Source organism: Styela clava, chromosome 5, assembly GCF_964204865.1.
Source record: "Styela clava chromosome 5, kaStyClav1.hap1.2, whole genome shotgun sequence".
Lineage (NCBI taxonomy): Eukaryota > Metazoa > Chordata > Ascidiacea > Stolidobranchia > Styelidae > Styela > Styela clava.
Window position 1 is genome coordinate 6,696,992 of NC_135254.1, and position 16,197 is coordinate 6,713,188.

Genomic DNA, 16,197 nt, shown 5'->3' on the forward strand with positions numbered 1-16,197 from the left:
CGCTTCAATCAAAAAATTTCGGGTTTGTATTCATCTCTTTATTAATTATTTTCAGCATCTCGCCGCCTATGATTATAATATACTAACTTGTTATCCACACTGAATTTACAATACCGCATCAGAACAAAAAAGTAATCATCATCGTCGTCTTCGTGGAACTTTACATGCATATGCCGAGAAAAATTTGTTTTTCCGGCACGTAAAGATGTTCACGGACTAGAATAACCCGTCACGCTGACGAAAACAATATCTGATTATAACAAAATGCAATCGCGCACATTATTAACCACCTTTTCAGTCTTTCAAATAATATAAAAAAGGAAGGAGTTTTGACGGCGAACTTATTAATGTGTTTGTCAAGTGCTACATATAAAGCCTCAATATATAAAATTCATCTATAAAATTTTGATTTATTCATCGCTTGTATTACTCCATTAAATAGATTTAGCCTTTAAATTAAGTGTTTATTGGTTATTTTATTTTTGAAAAATTCATTGTTGGGCCCCGTGAATAATAGTCAACCACTTTAAGGGCTCGGTAACACCAAAAGTTTGAGAACTTCTGGTCTAATATATCGCTTGGGTGGGTTGGCATGTTTGAACCCAGTGTGTATTTTGCGTTGGAGAATTGCTCGGTTAATTGCCAAGGCAAGGTGGTGATGTTTCATCTACGGATATCGTCACAAAACACGTCCACTCAGCTGTAATAACTGTGGCCGGAGACATAAAAGAAATGATTCAGTACACAGACAATTTCGAACCATTGATACTGGTAGTTGAGCTCCCCAGTAGCGGGCGACGATAAGTCAGGGTGAATTTTTGGTCCGTGTGAATGTGTTTCAGAATACAAATCAAATAAATTGGTACGTAATTTTTGTATACGATGTATACGTATACATTTTGTATACGATAGTGTATAAACTTTATTATGTTGAGACGCCCTGAATGAATTTTCCGAGTTGACCGCTCTTGCCCTGGTTTACGATTATTTTTGTGCAATGTGCAGGTATTCTGCAGTAGTTTCCATGCTACTGAGGACGTTCAGGTCGCGGAGATCCTAATAGGTATTCTAAGATGTGTGATACAATGTGACACGGTTATGTAATAATATTGGCACTGGTGTTTCGTTGATATTTGTCTAGTTTATATCGTGTGTGTTCATTTTGGTTGTAGGGATTGCACTTGTTTCCCTCTTTATGTTATGCTCTCCTCCCATGCAACAATGCGTTTTGTTTATCCGTTTGTTGTTGTTGTATTTCCATAGTGACTACTTGTTGAAGTTAATTGATTGATTAGATCCCCCTAAACTACGGTTGGGGGAACAGGGTTAGTGTCCGTGTCCGGCTTTATTGGTATATATTTGAAACACTATTTCTAATCAAATTGGAGGGATTTCCTTGGCAATTTTTTCATTACTTTCAGTTAGAAAATAGGCATATGTAGGCATCCCATAGCCTTGGAATAGCGTTATACAGATTCAAGACATGAGACATAAACGAAATCGACAAATCGCCATTTGACTTGATAGTGGTTGATACACGGAGATAATTTGAAATAAAACAAAACTCTAGTGAAGAACGACTCGCTACATCGACGGCGTCGACATTGAATTCTAAAATTCGCTGGTTTATTGGAGCAGTATCTCGAAATTGGTCGCGATACTAACTGTTCACATAAGTGTACCCACCACTGTCTAGAAAACATTGAACGCTTGAAAACTTTACATTGCCGGTTGGCGAAGTGTACTTTGGTTGACATTGCGTCGTCGTGTGTGTGTATACCAAGAAAAAAGCATAATGTCAGTTCATTTTTTTGTTATTGTGATAACGGTTTCTGGGATTGATAACCGGACAAAGGCCGTAGAACAGGGGTGAGCAACCGCTCTATCGCAATGCTGCCACTCAGGGGTTATTTTTAGGATGCCACCGTTAAAAAATCCCTAAGTCTGCGATAAAATTTCATGAGATAAAATTTATTTTACATTAATTACCCGTATATCGCCATAATTGGAAAAAAAACGTCAAGTCAGGCCTCGTCGATAGTTTTAGAATAAATAAAAGGGTGCTTCGCGTGCACAATTGACCGTCTCATAATGTAAAATTTTGCGATTTACAATGTCTCAAAAAGCGTTTTTCAATCTGTCGCGGGCCTTTTGAAACACAACTTATGGACGATGTTTTTCGTTTTATTTTCTGCATTTTATATTGCCGCTTAACAATCTAGAAAATTTTGGTTGTGGATCAACTTCTTCATTTATCTTCAACATTTCGTGGTCGATGCTAATATGATAACTCGTTTTTTATCGACTAGAGTCACAGTCCTCTGCGAGAAAAAAAAGTAATCATCATCTTCCTCGTGGCAGAAGACATATGTCGTCGAAAATTTTTTTTTTAGGAAGAATAAGCGCCGAAATAAAAATGTTTACAGTCTAACATGTCACACTGACGAAAATAATCAAAATGCAATCACGCACGTTATTAGCGACTTTTTCATGCTTCTTTTTAAAAATGTTTCGACCCCGGCGTACTACTACAAACATTCGGCGTATCACAAAGGTGCATAAATTCCATCTTTGAAAATTGTCATTTCGACTTCAACGTTTGTTTGCGAGGTATACGAAGACTTGTGCAGCACGATATAGACGAGAGTGAACGTTTTGCGAGATGTTTTCCACGACTGAGTGCGGTTTGTCAATAATTACGACTCAACCTAATTCCAAATTTGTCCACGTAACTTAAATTACGTGCTTGCGCGAGATAATTACCTGACACAAGCGCATGGAACTGTAACCTGCCAATTGATCTGGGGTTCATAAAGCTTGATTGGTCCACGTGATTGGACCGCCCCGGCAGTACGTTGTATAGGCGAGTTTGATGATTTAATTAATATTAATACTAACATTTAACTCTTACTTAACCTCTTGTCATGTTTGGAGTTTGATTTATTTGGGGCATCATTATCAGAAACTCGCAGCAGAAAAGTTTCGCACGCCCATGGAGAGTGAGAAAAAAAAGTCGATAATGCTTAATCATAAGGCGAACCACTGCCTCTGTTTCGGTTAAGAGTCAGTATCGGAATAGTTATTCTGCGCAGACTTTTTGGTGGAGAAATCCGTAACCGACCAGCGTTTACGTTGAACCACCATACGGCGTTGAGTCTCGATCCGCTCGCGCACAATTATTCCCACGGAATGCGAACCGGCGCAAGGTAATCCGAGGTGCGGTAGCGGGCGTATTCTTAACACTCAGCACAATGCGCAACGCCGCTGAGGTAAGTGTAGTCAATACATGACAAAGTCCAATTTTTATTATAACGCGAGGTCAATGTGGCTACTATTTAACAGGAAGGAAGCCTGATACCCAGATCTCGATGTGTGAATCCCTTATCCACTTGATTTATAACACCGATGATGAAGCTGGAGCAACTTGTAGCTCAGCACTGGCTGGAAACATTGAATAACCGAAAAGATGAAATTTATTTCAGAATTTTGGCAACCTCAAAAATTGATCTACCTTCTAGATATGAAAAAAAAACATTTTCAAAACAGCGTGAATACTATCAGCATCTTTCTGTCTAGAGAAAAAATATACCCAGTTTGCCACTTAATTAATAGCAATTCTCAATAACCATTGAGACATCAATGATGTGATCTGAGTGCATCGAGTTACACTCGAGATCTATAGTCCAAAAAAATTTGCTAGGAGCAGATCCTTGTTTGAGAATTGCCTTGTGATTAATTCATAATGAAATGGCCATGATACTGTGTGCATAGCCATTAGGTATTAGAAGTAGGAATTCATTAAAAGGTATCCACATTTACTTGAGTCTCTCCAAAAATGGCTCAAACCTACTGTGAGTTGAACACCGTATAACAATTTACAGCCAAGATTATTCTGAAAAATTAAGTTTTTATCCCACAATATTTAAAATTGAACCAAACATTAAAGAGTGGCCAACCATAATTAAACTGACCAGTGCAGCAGAAATTAACAAAAGTTTGTTTCTCCTAATTAAGTGTAATGGCTGAACTCTTCACTATAAAATACTAAATTTGACTTAATTCTACGCAAAATGGCCAAGCTACTGGTTTAACAATAAGAAAATTAAAAAGAAACAAAAAAATTGCCCTTCGTAAGAGTTTATATTCTGATTTAAACATATAACTCTGACACCAGGCAGATCAACATTTAGACTCTAACCCCGAGACCTGATACAGACATTATTGTCCAATGTCAGCATATACATAAGAGATAGGAGAGAACAACAAACATAAAACTTATACTTGTTCGAGATCAAAAAATAAGCAAAAAAATGTAGCAACGAAAATATAAATGCTTTGAAAAATGGAACAAACATTATGAGGCAAATATTTGCTATAGAGTAACATAAATTAGCAAAGAATATTCCTAAAAATTGCATTTCGGCATAACGATTAAACTGAGATTCTAGTTGATGAATAGTTAAAGAAATATAGCCAGTAACCGGAAGTTACTCAAGGAACTTCTGAGAGTTTGATTTTTAGTCAACCATATTGTTAGCTTCAATGATTATTTATGAGCCTTATTTAGGATGCTAACTAAGGGTTCCGAAATATACCAAGAGAGAGAGTTATTTTTTTGTTTTGTCCAGGAGAAAACATATACATAACAAAATATATAATTGGAAGCAAAAGTCTAGGTACAGACCGGGTGGCAACAATACAACCATGTAGTCATCGGTAAATACTGTATCAATATACTTTAAATAGCATAAGTTATAATAAATTATCAAATGAGGTGAATCAATCCATCCCAATGCTTGAACTTTATCTCTTGAAAAGTAAACTTCAAAAATAACTACAGATATGAAGCCATGAAACTTTATTTATAGAACAGCCCAAATCCTTTGACAGCTTTGCACACCGTGTGAGAAATAGCTATCTTACATTCCATTATAAGCTGGTCCTCCACCACCTTCCGGGCAAACCCAATTAATATTTTGGCTTGGGTCTTTAATATCACAGGTCTTGCAATGAACACAGTTTTGAGCGTTAATTTGAAGTCTCATTTCGCCCTCTTTACCGTCCTCTAGTGGCACATACTCATAGACACCAGCAGGACAAAACCTTTGTTCCGGTCCGTCGAATATTCCAAGGTTTTGGTAAACTGGAACAGAATCGTTTTTCAACGTTAAATGAGGTGGTTGATCATGCTCGTGATTTGTACCACTGAGAGCGACAGATGACAATAAATCAAATGAAATTTTACCATCTGGTTTCGGATATTCAATTTCTGTACACTCGCTGGCAGGCTTGAGCTTTTTTGCATCCGCCCCACCGTGTTTCAAAGTCCATGGTTCTACACCTCTACCGAAAACATAGAAGAGCGCAGTGTATATAATAGATCCATAAACTCCAAGAAAAGAATGGAAGGACGGTCTGACGTTTCGCACCGACTTCATCTCTTTCCAAACCCAGCTTTCCTTAAGTCTGTCTTCGTATTCTCTCACATATAGACCTTTGGTTTCATCAGTACGATTTTCATCAGTTACAGCCCCGAAAATAGACTCCGCTGCTATCATTCCACTTTTCATTGCAGTATGTGTGCCCTTAATTTTGGGAACATTCATGAAACCGGCACTACAGCCTATGATACATCCGCCAGGGAATGCAATCTTTGGAATGCATTGAAAACCTCCCTCATTGAGCGCACGAGCACCGTAAGAAATTCTCTTGCCGCCTTCAAATATATCACGTACAGATGGATGATGTTTGAAACGTTGAAACTCTCGGAAAGGACTCATGTAGGGGTTTGTATAATCAAGTCCAACGACAAATCCTACTGAAATCATTGGCTCTCCTTCATTTAAATGGTAAATAAATGAACCGCCATAAGTAAATCGGTCTAACGGCCAACCTACAGTGTGTTCTATCTGTCCCGGCTTCCATTTTGACTCGTCAATCACCCATATTTCTTTGAGACCGATCCCATATGTCTGTGGCTCACAGTTTTCTCTTAAATTTAGATTCTCATTATTGTAAAGTCCTTTGGCCAACGACCCATGGCAGCCTTCAGAAAATACAGTAACTTTAGCATGGAATTCCATCCCACGTTCAAAAGTATCTTTCGGTGCGCCATCCTTTTGAATTCCAACATCGTTGGTAGCAATGCCCTTGACACTCCCGTCCTCGTGATATAAAACTTCACTGCAAGCGAATCCAGGATAAACTTCGACCCCCAGTTCCTCAGCTTGTTCTGCTAACCAGCGAACAACATTTCCCAATCGAACGATGTAATTTCCTTTATTATACATTGGGACCCCTGGAAAAAGTGGAATTGGTATTCTGCCTTTTTCTGTGAGAATTGCAAACTTGTCATGCGTGACTTCGGTTTTCATAGGCGCCCCTTTTTCCTTCCAATCAGGAATGAGTTCGTTCAATGCTTTTGGCTCGATGCATGCACCAGATAATGTATGAGCACCCATCTCTGCAGCTTTTTCAAAAACGCAAACACGGAGTTCTTTTCCAGCCTCATTGCTCATTTGTTTCAGCTTAATGGCGCAAGAGAGTCCAGCTGGGCCTCCTCCCACTATTATGACGTCTGCTTCATCAGCATAACGTTCCATATCGATATCTTTCCATCTTGAATCTGTTTCTCTTGGTACAATGCTATAATGCGTTGTTATTTTTGGGGTTGTAGACGCAAACCTTCTTGATATTCCATGTAAGCGAGGATGTAAAAGCCGCAGAGCTCTCAATGTTGCCATACTCCCAAAAAATTAAATCTTGACTAGACTAGTTTACATCTACAAGTTACATACCTTCATAACAAAACAAAAAAGTTTTTTTTTAATTCGATTGTAGATTAAATTTTAGGTTCTACCATTGTAGGAGGTTTATCTCAATCTAGTACTATAGCGCGAGGTCTATAGGGTGTCCATAAAATCTCAAACTTTTTAAAAATTGCAAAGGGAATATATCGATACCACACCTTGTATTGGCCCTCACAGATGTATTGAATAAAGTAAAAATACTTGAACAATTACTGATTAAAAACAACAAACCTGGTTATGGTTAAGATATATTGACAATTGACTTTATACCAAAATAGAAATTGTAAAAGAACTTTATGGACACCCTGTATATAGTGTGATCTACATCCACCTAGCACCATCGGTAAGATCTACTTTAAGCTAGTACCATAGCGTAAAGTCCACCTCCACCTATTATTATAGCATAAGATATACATCTGCATTTTCCATCCCAAATGGATATCAATTATTTAATTTAGCGAGGAACACTTATTTTGTACAAAGCCCAACCAATCCTAACTATACCAACTTCTAAACCTTAATTAAGAGTCTAATGTGAAAGAAACCAAGGCAGCAGCAAAGGCCAATAAAAACCAGAAAGAAGTGACTGGAAGCATATAGCACCCATCAGCAGTCTGAACCTAAAATTTTAAAAGCTTAAACGAACAGATTCAGGGTGGGCAACATATGGTGGGTGGACATCACGTTGTAGCAACACCAAATCTTTGGAAACTCTCAGACATTTGTGAAAGTTCAATTTGAGTTCAACCCTAACCTGGTACACATACTACGGGAGTACCGAAAAACATTTTGAAATCATTATTAACCAGTATAGATAAATCATCAAGCACAGCTAAGAATAGAGTCATGCATTCTAAAATATCACAGGAAAATAAAAACAACTTTGAACAGATAATTTTCTCAGTATTCTTTATACATTATTTTGATAAGAATCGAATATTTTATAAAACCTACAAAAAATATGATTTTATTTAAAGGAGAGAATAAATTCTTTGCTATTGCAGGACATATACAAATGTAGACATGACAGGATTGCTCAATAATGCAAGATAAAAATAAAAAGAATATGCGGTCAACACAACTAACACCTTGTCTATAAATAATATAATTACAAGACGAATAAACACAAATCATCCAAACATACATTTCTGGATATTAGAAACAAAAAAGTACCATAAAAACGAGAATATCGGTCAGAGACCGAAGACTTATCGATCGAAAGTTAGGGGATCCCCCAAAACAGCGCTCTTACTCCATAGTGACACCTTGTATCCCATCACTAATCAATTAATAACTTGCTAATTAATCGACATAATTCATCCCAAATCAATAGGCTTCTGGTCTGAGATATGATGAGTGCACATGCAAAATCTGGAGCAGATTCAACAACGCCTTCGTGAGATATCGCGTGCATCTAACAGACAAACAGACGAATACCTATCAACATACTTACCGATCTAAAGATCCATAAGTAATGATAGTTAAATATGTTTATATGTGAGCCAACCTGATATAAGGCACAAAAAACGTTACAACAAAAATATTTTTTATCAAACCATGACAAGTGCCCCAATGCAGGAGTAAAAAGACTCATCTCTGAGAAAAGTTCTGGGCTACTGTTGAATTGCCAAGATCTAATGAGGTATAAACAATACTAGGGGTGTAATATGCCAAAATATTTGCTGAATAAAGCTGCTCAAAACAAAGACCCAACATAAAAAAAGAAGACTAATCCCTGAGAAAATTATGAGTGATTGCTGAATTGCAAAGATCTTCTGAAATTGTATAGAATTATTGCATTATAATAAGCCAGTAAATGCTGATTGACATGAACTTAAAACAGTTCATGTGCATCTTATTTAACAGCTAAACATCTTCCGCCATCGAGCAATAAGCATTGCCCTGTTGTCCAGGCAGAACTTTCTGATGCAAAGAACAAGATGGCATTGGCTACTTCTTCAGCTGTTCCATTTCTTCCGATCGGATGCAACTTCTCTTTGTCTTCATAGACTTTTTCCTTTGTTTCCGAGTTCCAATCAGATTTGTACCTATTTAAATACAAACAGTTTGACAGAATAGTACCAGGCCTGGTTCTTAGCCTATCAAACACTCTATCTATATATATATATATATATACAGATGTTTTAAATTTATTGCTACTGTGCAGTAACCTAATGAATGCCCTCATACAGCAACAGCATATACAAAATGGTCAGGAGCCTTAGGTGGTCCACGTAACCGCTGGTCGGTTACGGCTTCCTCCACCATCAAGTCCATGCTTCCGAAAACAAATAACTGACTAATCCCATACCCGACATGGAATGATAACTGGACTTGAGGCCATGGTCTGCCATATGGTTAAGCCGTCTTATTGGCTATATTTACATATTTATCTTATTGGCCAGTGATAAATATGTAAATTATATCCTGGAACTACCAGAAATTCCAACCATATGACTACCGGTACTTTTTCACATTTATAATACTTTGAGAAAATATGATTATTATGATGATTTTAATATACAAGTTAATATTCTATGATTTGAAACCCCTAAATCACAGCATTTGCTATGAATATCCTGGTCAAATTGCGACCCTGCTTTTGAAAGAAAAATAACCTTTTACTTCTGAATTATGATCATTTAAAATTTGTTAAAAAGCTATTTTCACCTGTATAGTTCAGTCTGCACACTAGAAGGATTGACGGCATTCACCCGCACTCCTCTTGGAGCGTATTCTAATGCTATGGTTTTTGTAAATTGATCAACAGCAGACTTTGTCATATTATAAATCAAAATTCCCGGATATTGACAAACACTACAAATGCTTGAAACATTGACAATATTTCCTTTTGTTTTTACCAATTCTGGCATCAATAGTTGTGTTAAATATACCATCGACTTCACATTGACTTGAAATTGCCAATCAAAATTTTCCATAGTCAGTTCCTCTAAATTTCCGTCTGTTACAACTCCTGCATTGTTGACTAAAATATCCAATTTCCCAAAGGTTTTTATCGTTTCATCTGCGACTTTTTTAACATCCTCCAGATTAACAAAATCAGCAATAATGGTCAAAACATCCTTAGCTCCCTTAGATTTGCACTCTTTAGCAACTTTTTCTAAATTTGTTTGATTTCTACCAGTAAGAGCCAATGAGCTGCCATGATCCGCAAATAGAAGTGCAGTTGCAGCCCCAATCCCACTCGATGCTCCAGTAATAAGAACAATTTTACCTTTGAAATTACAATTCATGTTTGCAGAGCATGTAAAACCTATTTAGAATCTGTAATAGAACAGTCACAGTAGTGGATTAAATTATCTGGCCATATAACATGAAGATACTAGACAGTTAGTGAAGTTTATCACTAGGCAGAAATCCTACGAGCACAGGGCAATTTGATTATTTTTTTAAACATATTTTAGCTTACGGTAAGTTTCAAGTAATCCACTGAACCAATACAAACAAATTAAGACTAAATAAACCGCAAATATAGCAAACAAAACTCAAAAAATTATCTAACCCTTGTGGGGCACGACTGGTCCTACATTATTTTGGTAGGAATTGTATATTTTGTAACTTACATAAAATATTATTTTATTTGTGTTGAACATGATGAAAGGGAATAAAATCAGAAATAAATTCTTGGTATTGCAACAAATATATCAATAGGTGTAAACAGGATAGAATTGCTCAATAATGTAATTGAACATTGCATATTTTGTAAAACTCACATACAATTTTTTTTGTGTATAGCATGTTAAAGGGGACTAAAATCGAAAATAAATTCTTGATATTGCAGCACATATACAAATTTAGACAGGACGCTTTCAATAATGTAAGATAAAAATTAAAAAAATATAAGCAGTAACTGCAACTAACTAGGATCATAAGTTCGAAACCTTTAAAAAACATTCAAACTGAGAGTAAAGTTTGAAAACATTGGGGTCAACCAACATTAGCACTACCAAACCAATAAATTAAGATGTACGAATAACAGAAATTTTATGATTCGAATCCTACTGGAGATATGATAGCTTTATAAAAATCAACACTTGGTAACTCCCACATCTGGCCATATCCTATTGAATCCTTGGATCCCAATATAAAGTATGAAAGAAAGTTAATAGTTTTTATCAATTATGGTAATTGCATGTCATGTTTAATTTAAAGAATTGAAGAACAGGGGAATATCCTTATCCCAGAAAATATTGCTAGTAACAAATGAAAATAAACCATCGTTAGTGATATTTCAAACAATTTTACCTGAAATAAAATAAAAGCTCTTTATTGGGGTTTTTGAGAATTAAAATAAGTGAGAATACCAGATTTATGCTAAATTTATCCTTTTTAAAATAAATTCATGATTTGCGTCTAAACTTATAAAGTTTCATGTGATTACATCATGACTTTAAAATAAAATAGATTATTCAAAATGAAAGGAACAATTGGATTAAAAAGTGACAATATTATTTCGATCTCAGTTGCAATTGTGTTACATGAATCACCCAACGTTTCATCTATCTTTTATATATTCGTTGTAGTATAAAATCACTTGTGCAAACAGTTTTTTTAATACACCACCCTTGCCCCAGCTACACCCTCTGGCTATTGCTTTGCCTACTAGCAATAACTGTCTGTACAAGTGAGCATACTATTTGTATTCATTCCATTCAATAATTATTCAAATTGGTGCGTGCCACACATTTGCGCTTTAAGCCAGTATGGTTCCATGCATGCATCCTGACTCCAGAGTTGTTACTATTGCTACCTTGTCTATAAATATTATAATTACAAGACGAATAAACATAATACGTACAAACAAACAACTTCTGAATATTAGAAACAAAGTAGTACCATAAAAATAATAGTTAAATATGCTACTTATATGTGAGCCAACCTGATATAAAGGAAAAGAAATGTTACAACAAAAATATTTTTCTTAAAGTGCCCCAACAAAAGAGTAAAAAATACTCATCTCTGAGAAAAGTTACTGCTGAATTGCCAAGAAAGTATTAACAATACTAGCAGTGTAATATGCCAAAATATTCGCTGAAAAAATCTGCTCAAAACAGAGAAAATATCTATAACATAAATGAAAAGAAGACTCATCTCTGCGAACTGCTGAATTGCCAAGATATGCTGATATTATATAGAATCATTACATCATAATATGCCAGTAAATGCTCATTGACATGAACCTAAAACAGTTCTCATGGTCATTTCAATTAACAGCTAAACGTCTTCCACCATCGAGCAATAAGCATTGCCCTGTTGTCCAGGCAGAACTTTCTGATGCAAAGAACAAGATGGCATTGGCTACTTCCTCAGTTGTACCATTTCTACCGATTGGATGCACCTTCGCTCTGTCTTCATAGAACTTTTTCACCGTTTCTGAGTCCCAACCAGATTTGTTCCTATTAAATACAAACAGATTGACATTAGGATTCTGTACTCGTGTAACCTTGTATGCTCTCATACAGCATATACAAATTGGGCAGCGACATCAATTTTCTTTACTGAACCAACTCAAACAATTTTTTTCATGCAAATAACATCAGTATATTGTTGGATTTTTTTTTGTTTTAATTTATAAATGTTCATGTTGTTTGTGTAAAAAAATGAATCTTTCTCTTGTGGTGAACATTAGGATATGCTCCCCTTTGCATCTCTGATTACCCTGAGCGGTTGGAAGGCTCAAATCCCATGATGTTTTTTACATAGATCGTAATTGGTAACAGGATGTAATTTTAGTCAGACTTCACAACTCTGATTTGTGATGTATTTTATGAAACTGTTTATGGGAAATTGCTCCACTAGAAAGAACATAGGAATTCTTGGTGAAGTTGAAGGGCTGAGGATTTAAATCTGGAACCAATTTCATTATAATAGATGGGAGTCGGAACTACCAGAAATTTTATTCGTTTTGAACAGTTTCTAACCATAATATGACTATTTTTTTCAAATTCATAATACTTTGAAAACATCAAAATTTGCTCATTTCAAGCTTTTAAATTTTTTTTAATAAGCAAGCAATAAATTATATTTCAAAATCCTCAAATCATGATTTTAATGTGAAACAGCATTCAGACTGGCGTTTCAGGGCAGTCATACGGCTGGAGCTCACTTCAGAAGTAAAAAAGGGAGGTACGGTACTCCAGTGTCAGAGCCACAGCTTGAATACCCTGTCGCTCCAATCAAAGACATTCAGATTTCAGCTCCCTAGCCTGGTCAAACTGTGACCCTGCTTTTGAAGTATATTTAAATTACTGAAAAGCTATTTTTACCTGTTAATCTCAGTCCATATATTAGAAGGATTGACGGCATTCACTCTGACCCCCCTTGGAGCGTATTCCAATGCTATGGTTTTCGTAAATTGATCAACAGCAGACTTTGTCATATTATAAATCAAAACTCCCGGATATTGACAAACACTACAAATGCTTGAAACATTGACAATATTTCCTTTGGTTTTTACCAATTCTGGCATCAATAGTTGTGTTAAATATACCATCGACTTAACATTGACTTGAAATTGCCAATCGAAATCTTCCATAGTCAGTTCTTCTAAATTTCCATTTGTTATAACTCCTGCATTGTTGACTAAGATATCCAATTTCCCAAAGGTTTTTATCACCTCATCTGCGACTTTTTTAACATCCTCCAGATTAACAAAATCAGCTATAATGGTCAAGACATCCTTGGCTCCCTTAGATTTGCACTCTTTAGCAACTTTTTCTAAATTTGTTTGATTTCTACCAGTGATAGCCAATAAGCTGCCATGATCCGCAAATAGAAGAGCAGTTGCAGCACCAATCCCACTTGATGCTCCAGTTATAAGAACAATTTTATCTTTGAAATTACAATTCATGTTTGCAGAGCATGTAAAACCTATTTAGAATCTGTAATAGAAGAACAGTCACAGTATAAGATGACATCATCTGACCGAACAAAATAAAGATGCTCAATAGTTGGTAAAATTGCAAGCTTGGCTGACAATTTGATTATTTTTCCATAACTATTCTAGCCTAAGTTTTAGGTAGGATACTAACCAATGAAAACAAATTAGGATTAAATAAACCACAAATATTGCAAAAAAACAGGCATTAAATTGAAATTCAACACCTGGTCTACTTCAGTTCGATATAACATTATTGGGTCAAAACAATGTCATCAAAAACGAGTGGTTCCAATTCTGTTATTTTACGCTTCATTGACTACTACTGGTAGTATAAAATATGAAATCAATTTATACTGAATGACAGCACTATCCCAAAATTTTAGAGATTGACCATTTACTCGTATTCAAGCTTGCTACGTAAAATCTACGACAGTAATTATTAAACACACAGTACTGAAAGAAAGTGTATTGAACTACAGTCCGCTCATGCAGAGGGAATTTCTCTCTGAATACAAGACATCGATAGCAGTAATAACTATATTAAGCAGTACTGGCAAATAGTAAAAAAGACAGTCTAGAACAGTGGTTCTCAAACTTTTTAGTCCACATCATCTTTTTTAAAATTTGTCAAGTATTGTGCCCCAACTTAAAAATAACTAGCTAACAATAGGCTACAAATAACAGATAGTAAGGCGGAAGTTGAAAATATGTGGATGGAACATAAATATCCAAAAGGAAGAAATGTAAATATCCAAATGAAGGCGAATCTAACAATGATATTTATTTTTGATTAGCTTCACGCTCAATAAACTGTCTAACCCCCTCCCCCCCCCCCCCCCCTTGATGAGGCACGCCTCATCGTTTGAGAAACACTGGTCTAGAATAAAAAGTCAGTGAGAGTTCAGGAAGTGACAACTTTCCATTTGCTAACACGGTAAATTGATAATACCCATCTAAGCATAGGCATATCTTGCCTTTTATCTATCTAAGCTAGGCTCAGGATGTGTTGTTGAAGTATTGAGTGAGCCATCTAACAACCTAATCCGTAGAGAGTTTGTCCTAGTCTTTTCAAGGGGAACACAACAGCCATTATTATAAATTCAGTTTATTTTAATCCATTGGTAAAAGCAATGAGCTTGAGCACACACTTTTTCATCCCACTTTTTTTAGTTGCTAATATGCCAAGATGAAATATCAAGTGGACCCTTACTCATTCTTTTCAGCTTCAGGTGCGGTTTTTGTTCTTTTCAACGACACAAGAAATTCTTTACTGTCAACGACGTAAGACCCAACAGGCCCCCTTTCGCAATCTGCACATGCCAGATATTTTATGTTATCAACGGTGTTACAAAAACCTATATTTTCAAAATCATACATGTCCGATACCATCCAAAATTCATTTAATTTTTCTCCCTCCATTTCAAACTTTTCTCCGTTTGCTTTCTTTTTCTGTTGCAGGAATGGTAAAAATACTCCCTCTTCTTTATTGATAAAGTTTGCTGAATTTGGCCGAAGAATGACACTAGGACAATACTGACACCAAATGGTATTCTTGTTCTTTCGAGTTGAATCGCCCGACTCCATATTCCAACTTTCTTTTGATAATCCTAATTATGTAATATATAATTATCTATTATATACTGAAATGTAACTTATGAATATCATAAATTTTGAAAATTTGACAGGAATTTGGAATAAAAATGAGAAGTCTATTCCAAGTGATTCAGGAATATTGCTGCGCACTGACACTAACAGACTAATATATTTCTGCAACCTTTCGTCTGACCAATGGCAGACTCCTAAAAAGTAGTTGCAGTATGCATGTCCGATTAACTCAGACCTTGATCTAACTATAGTATAATGTGCAGCAACCAGCAAGGCTCTTAGTTCACAAATAGTTATCTTCACTCTTGCTACAGCATTCTTACACTACATGCATACAGATCAATTGGCACAATAGCATAAAAGAAGAAAATAAGTAGTTACCATAGTCCACAGACAAAGCCCAACCGATAGCAAAAATAATAAGCGTACTATATTGACTATAATATGAATCAGTTAAAATAACAGCCAATCTCATATGAGTTATTTCGACTCCATAATCTGCATAACACCTAATGAAATAATTGATAAAGACTGATTATAAAATCAGGGGAGCAAACAAAACCCCAAGATTTATAGCATATGAAATTTAAGTTGGAAGGTTTTGCCAAAAGAAGTGGTAGGCCTAGGCCTACTTGTCAATCAGTCAGTTGTATATTTTTACACATGTCGTAATTACCGTACCCATTGTACATACAGAATTAAGAAAGATAAAAAGTGCATTACAGTCATTACCGTATGATATGGTTCTATAGAACTGTCTCACAAAATTCTATGAGATCAGCGAACCGGTTAGCATCACTGAGAAAACATGTGAGGGGAGATGCGATAAACTCTAACCTAAAAGTATCAATTCAATTCACACACACTCATATCTAAATAAGG

General features: G+C 35.8%; 4 protein-coding genes across 4 annotated transcripts; all 4 read right to left on the reverse strand.

Moving 5' to 3' along the window:
- Positions 1–3,455: 3,455 nt before the first annotated feature.
- On the reverse strand, positions 3,456–6,808 carry LOC120344488 (electron transfer flavoprotein-ubiquinone oxidoreductase, mitochondrial-like). The gene has a single exon (XM_039413730.2). The coding sequence runs from the start codon at positions 6,741–6,743 to the stop codon at positions 4,920–4,922; it is 1,824 nt and encodes a 607-aa protein (XP_039269664.2). The 5' UTR covers positions 6,744–6,808; the 3' UTR covers positions 3,456–4,919.
- Positions 6,798–10,094, reverse strand: LOC120344489 (3-oxoacyl-[acyl-carrier-protein] reductase FabG-like). The gene is made up of 2 exons (XM_039413731.2): positions 9,480–10,094; positions 6,798–8,857 (listed from the first exon to the last, which is right to left on the reverse strand). The coding sequence occupies exons 1-2, from the start codon at positions 10,061–10,063 to the stop codon at positions 8,665–8,667; spliced, it is 777 nt and encodes a 258-aa protein (XP_039269665.2). The 5' UTR covers positions 10,064–10,094; the 3' UTR covers positions 6,798–8,664.
- LOC120344490 (3-oxoacyl-[acyl-carrier-protein] reductase FabG-like) lies at positions 10,094–13,731 on the reverse strand. Its single transcript, XM_039413734.2, has 2 exons — positions 13,097–13,731; positions 10,094–12,226 (listed from the first exon to the last, which is right to left on the reverse strand). Exons 1-2 carry the CDS (start codon positions 13,678–13,680, stop codon positions 12,034–12,036), a joined length of 777 nt encoding a protein of 258 aa, XP_039269668.2. The 5' UTR covers positions 13,681–13,731; the 3' UTR covers positions 10,094–12,033.
- A 1,185-nt stretch (positions 13,732–14,916) lies between these two features.
- On the reverse strand, positions 14,917–15,294 carry LOC120343864 (guanine nucleotide exchange factor MSS4 homolog). Its single transcript, XM_039412884.2, has one exon. The coding sequence runs from the start codon at positions 15,292–15,294 to the stop codon at positions 14,917–14,919; it is 378 nt and encodes a 125-aa protein (XP_039268818.2).
- Between the last annotated feature and the right edge of the window lie 903 nt (positions 15,295–16,197).

Bases quoted from the DNA above. Each gene is read 5' to 3' on its own strand.
- LOC120344488 (XM_039413730.2), bottom strand. From the start codon at position 6,743: ATGGCAACATTGAGAGCTCTGCGGCTTTTACATCCTCGCTTACATGGA.
- LOC120343864 (XM_039412884.2), bottom strand. From the start codon at position 15,294: ATGGAGTCGGGCGATTCAACTCGAAAGAACAAGAATACCATTTGGTGT.
- LOC120344490 (XM_039413734.2), bottom strand. From the start codon at position 13,680: ATGAATTGTAATTTCAAAGATAAAATTGTTCTTATAACTGGAGCATCA. The intron at 12,227-13,096 runs GTAAAAATAGCT...TGTATTTAATAG, and splicing joins ATATGGACTGAGATTAACAG to GAACAAATCTGGTTGGGACT.
- LOC120344489 (XM_039413731.2), bottom strand. From the start codon at position 10,063: ATGAATTGTAATTTCAAAGGTAAAATTGTTCTTATTACTGGAGCATCG. The intron at 8,858-9,479 runs GTGAAAATAGCT...GTATTTAAATAG, and splicing joins GTGCAGACTGAACTATACAG to GTACAAATCTGATTGGAACT.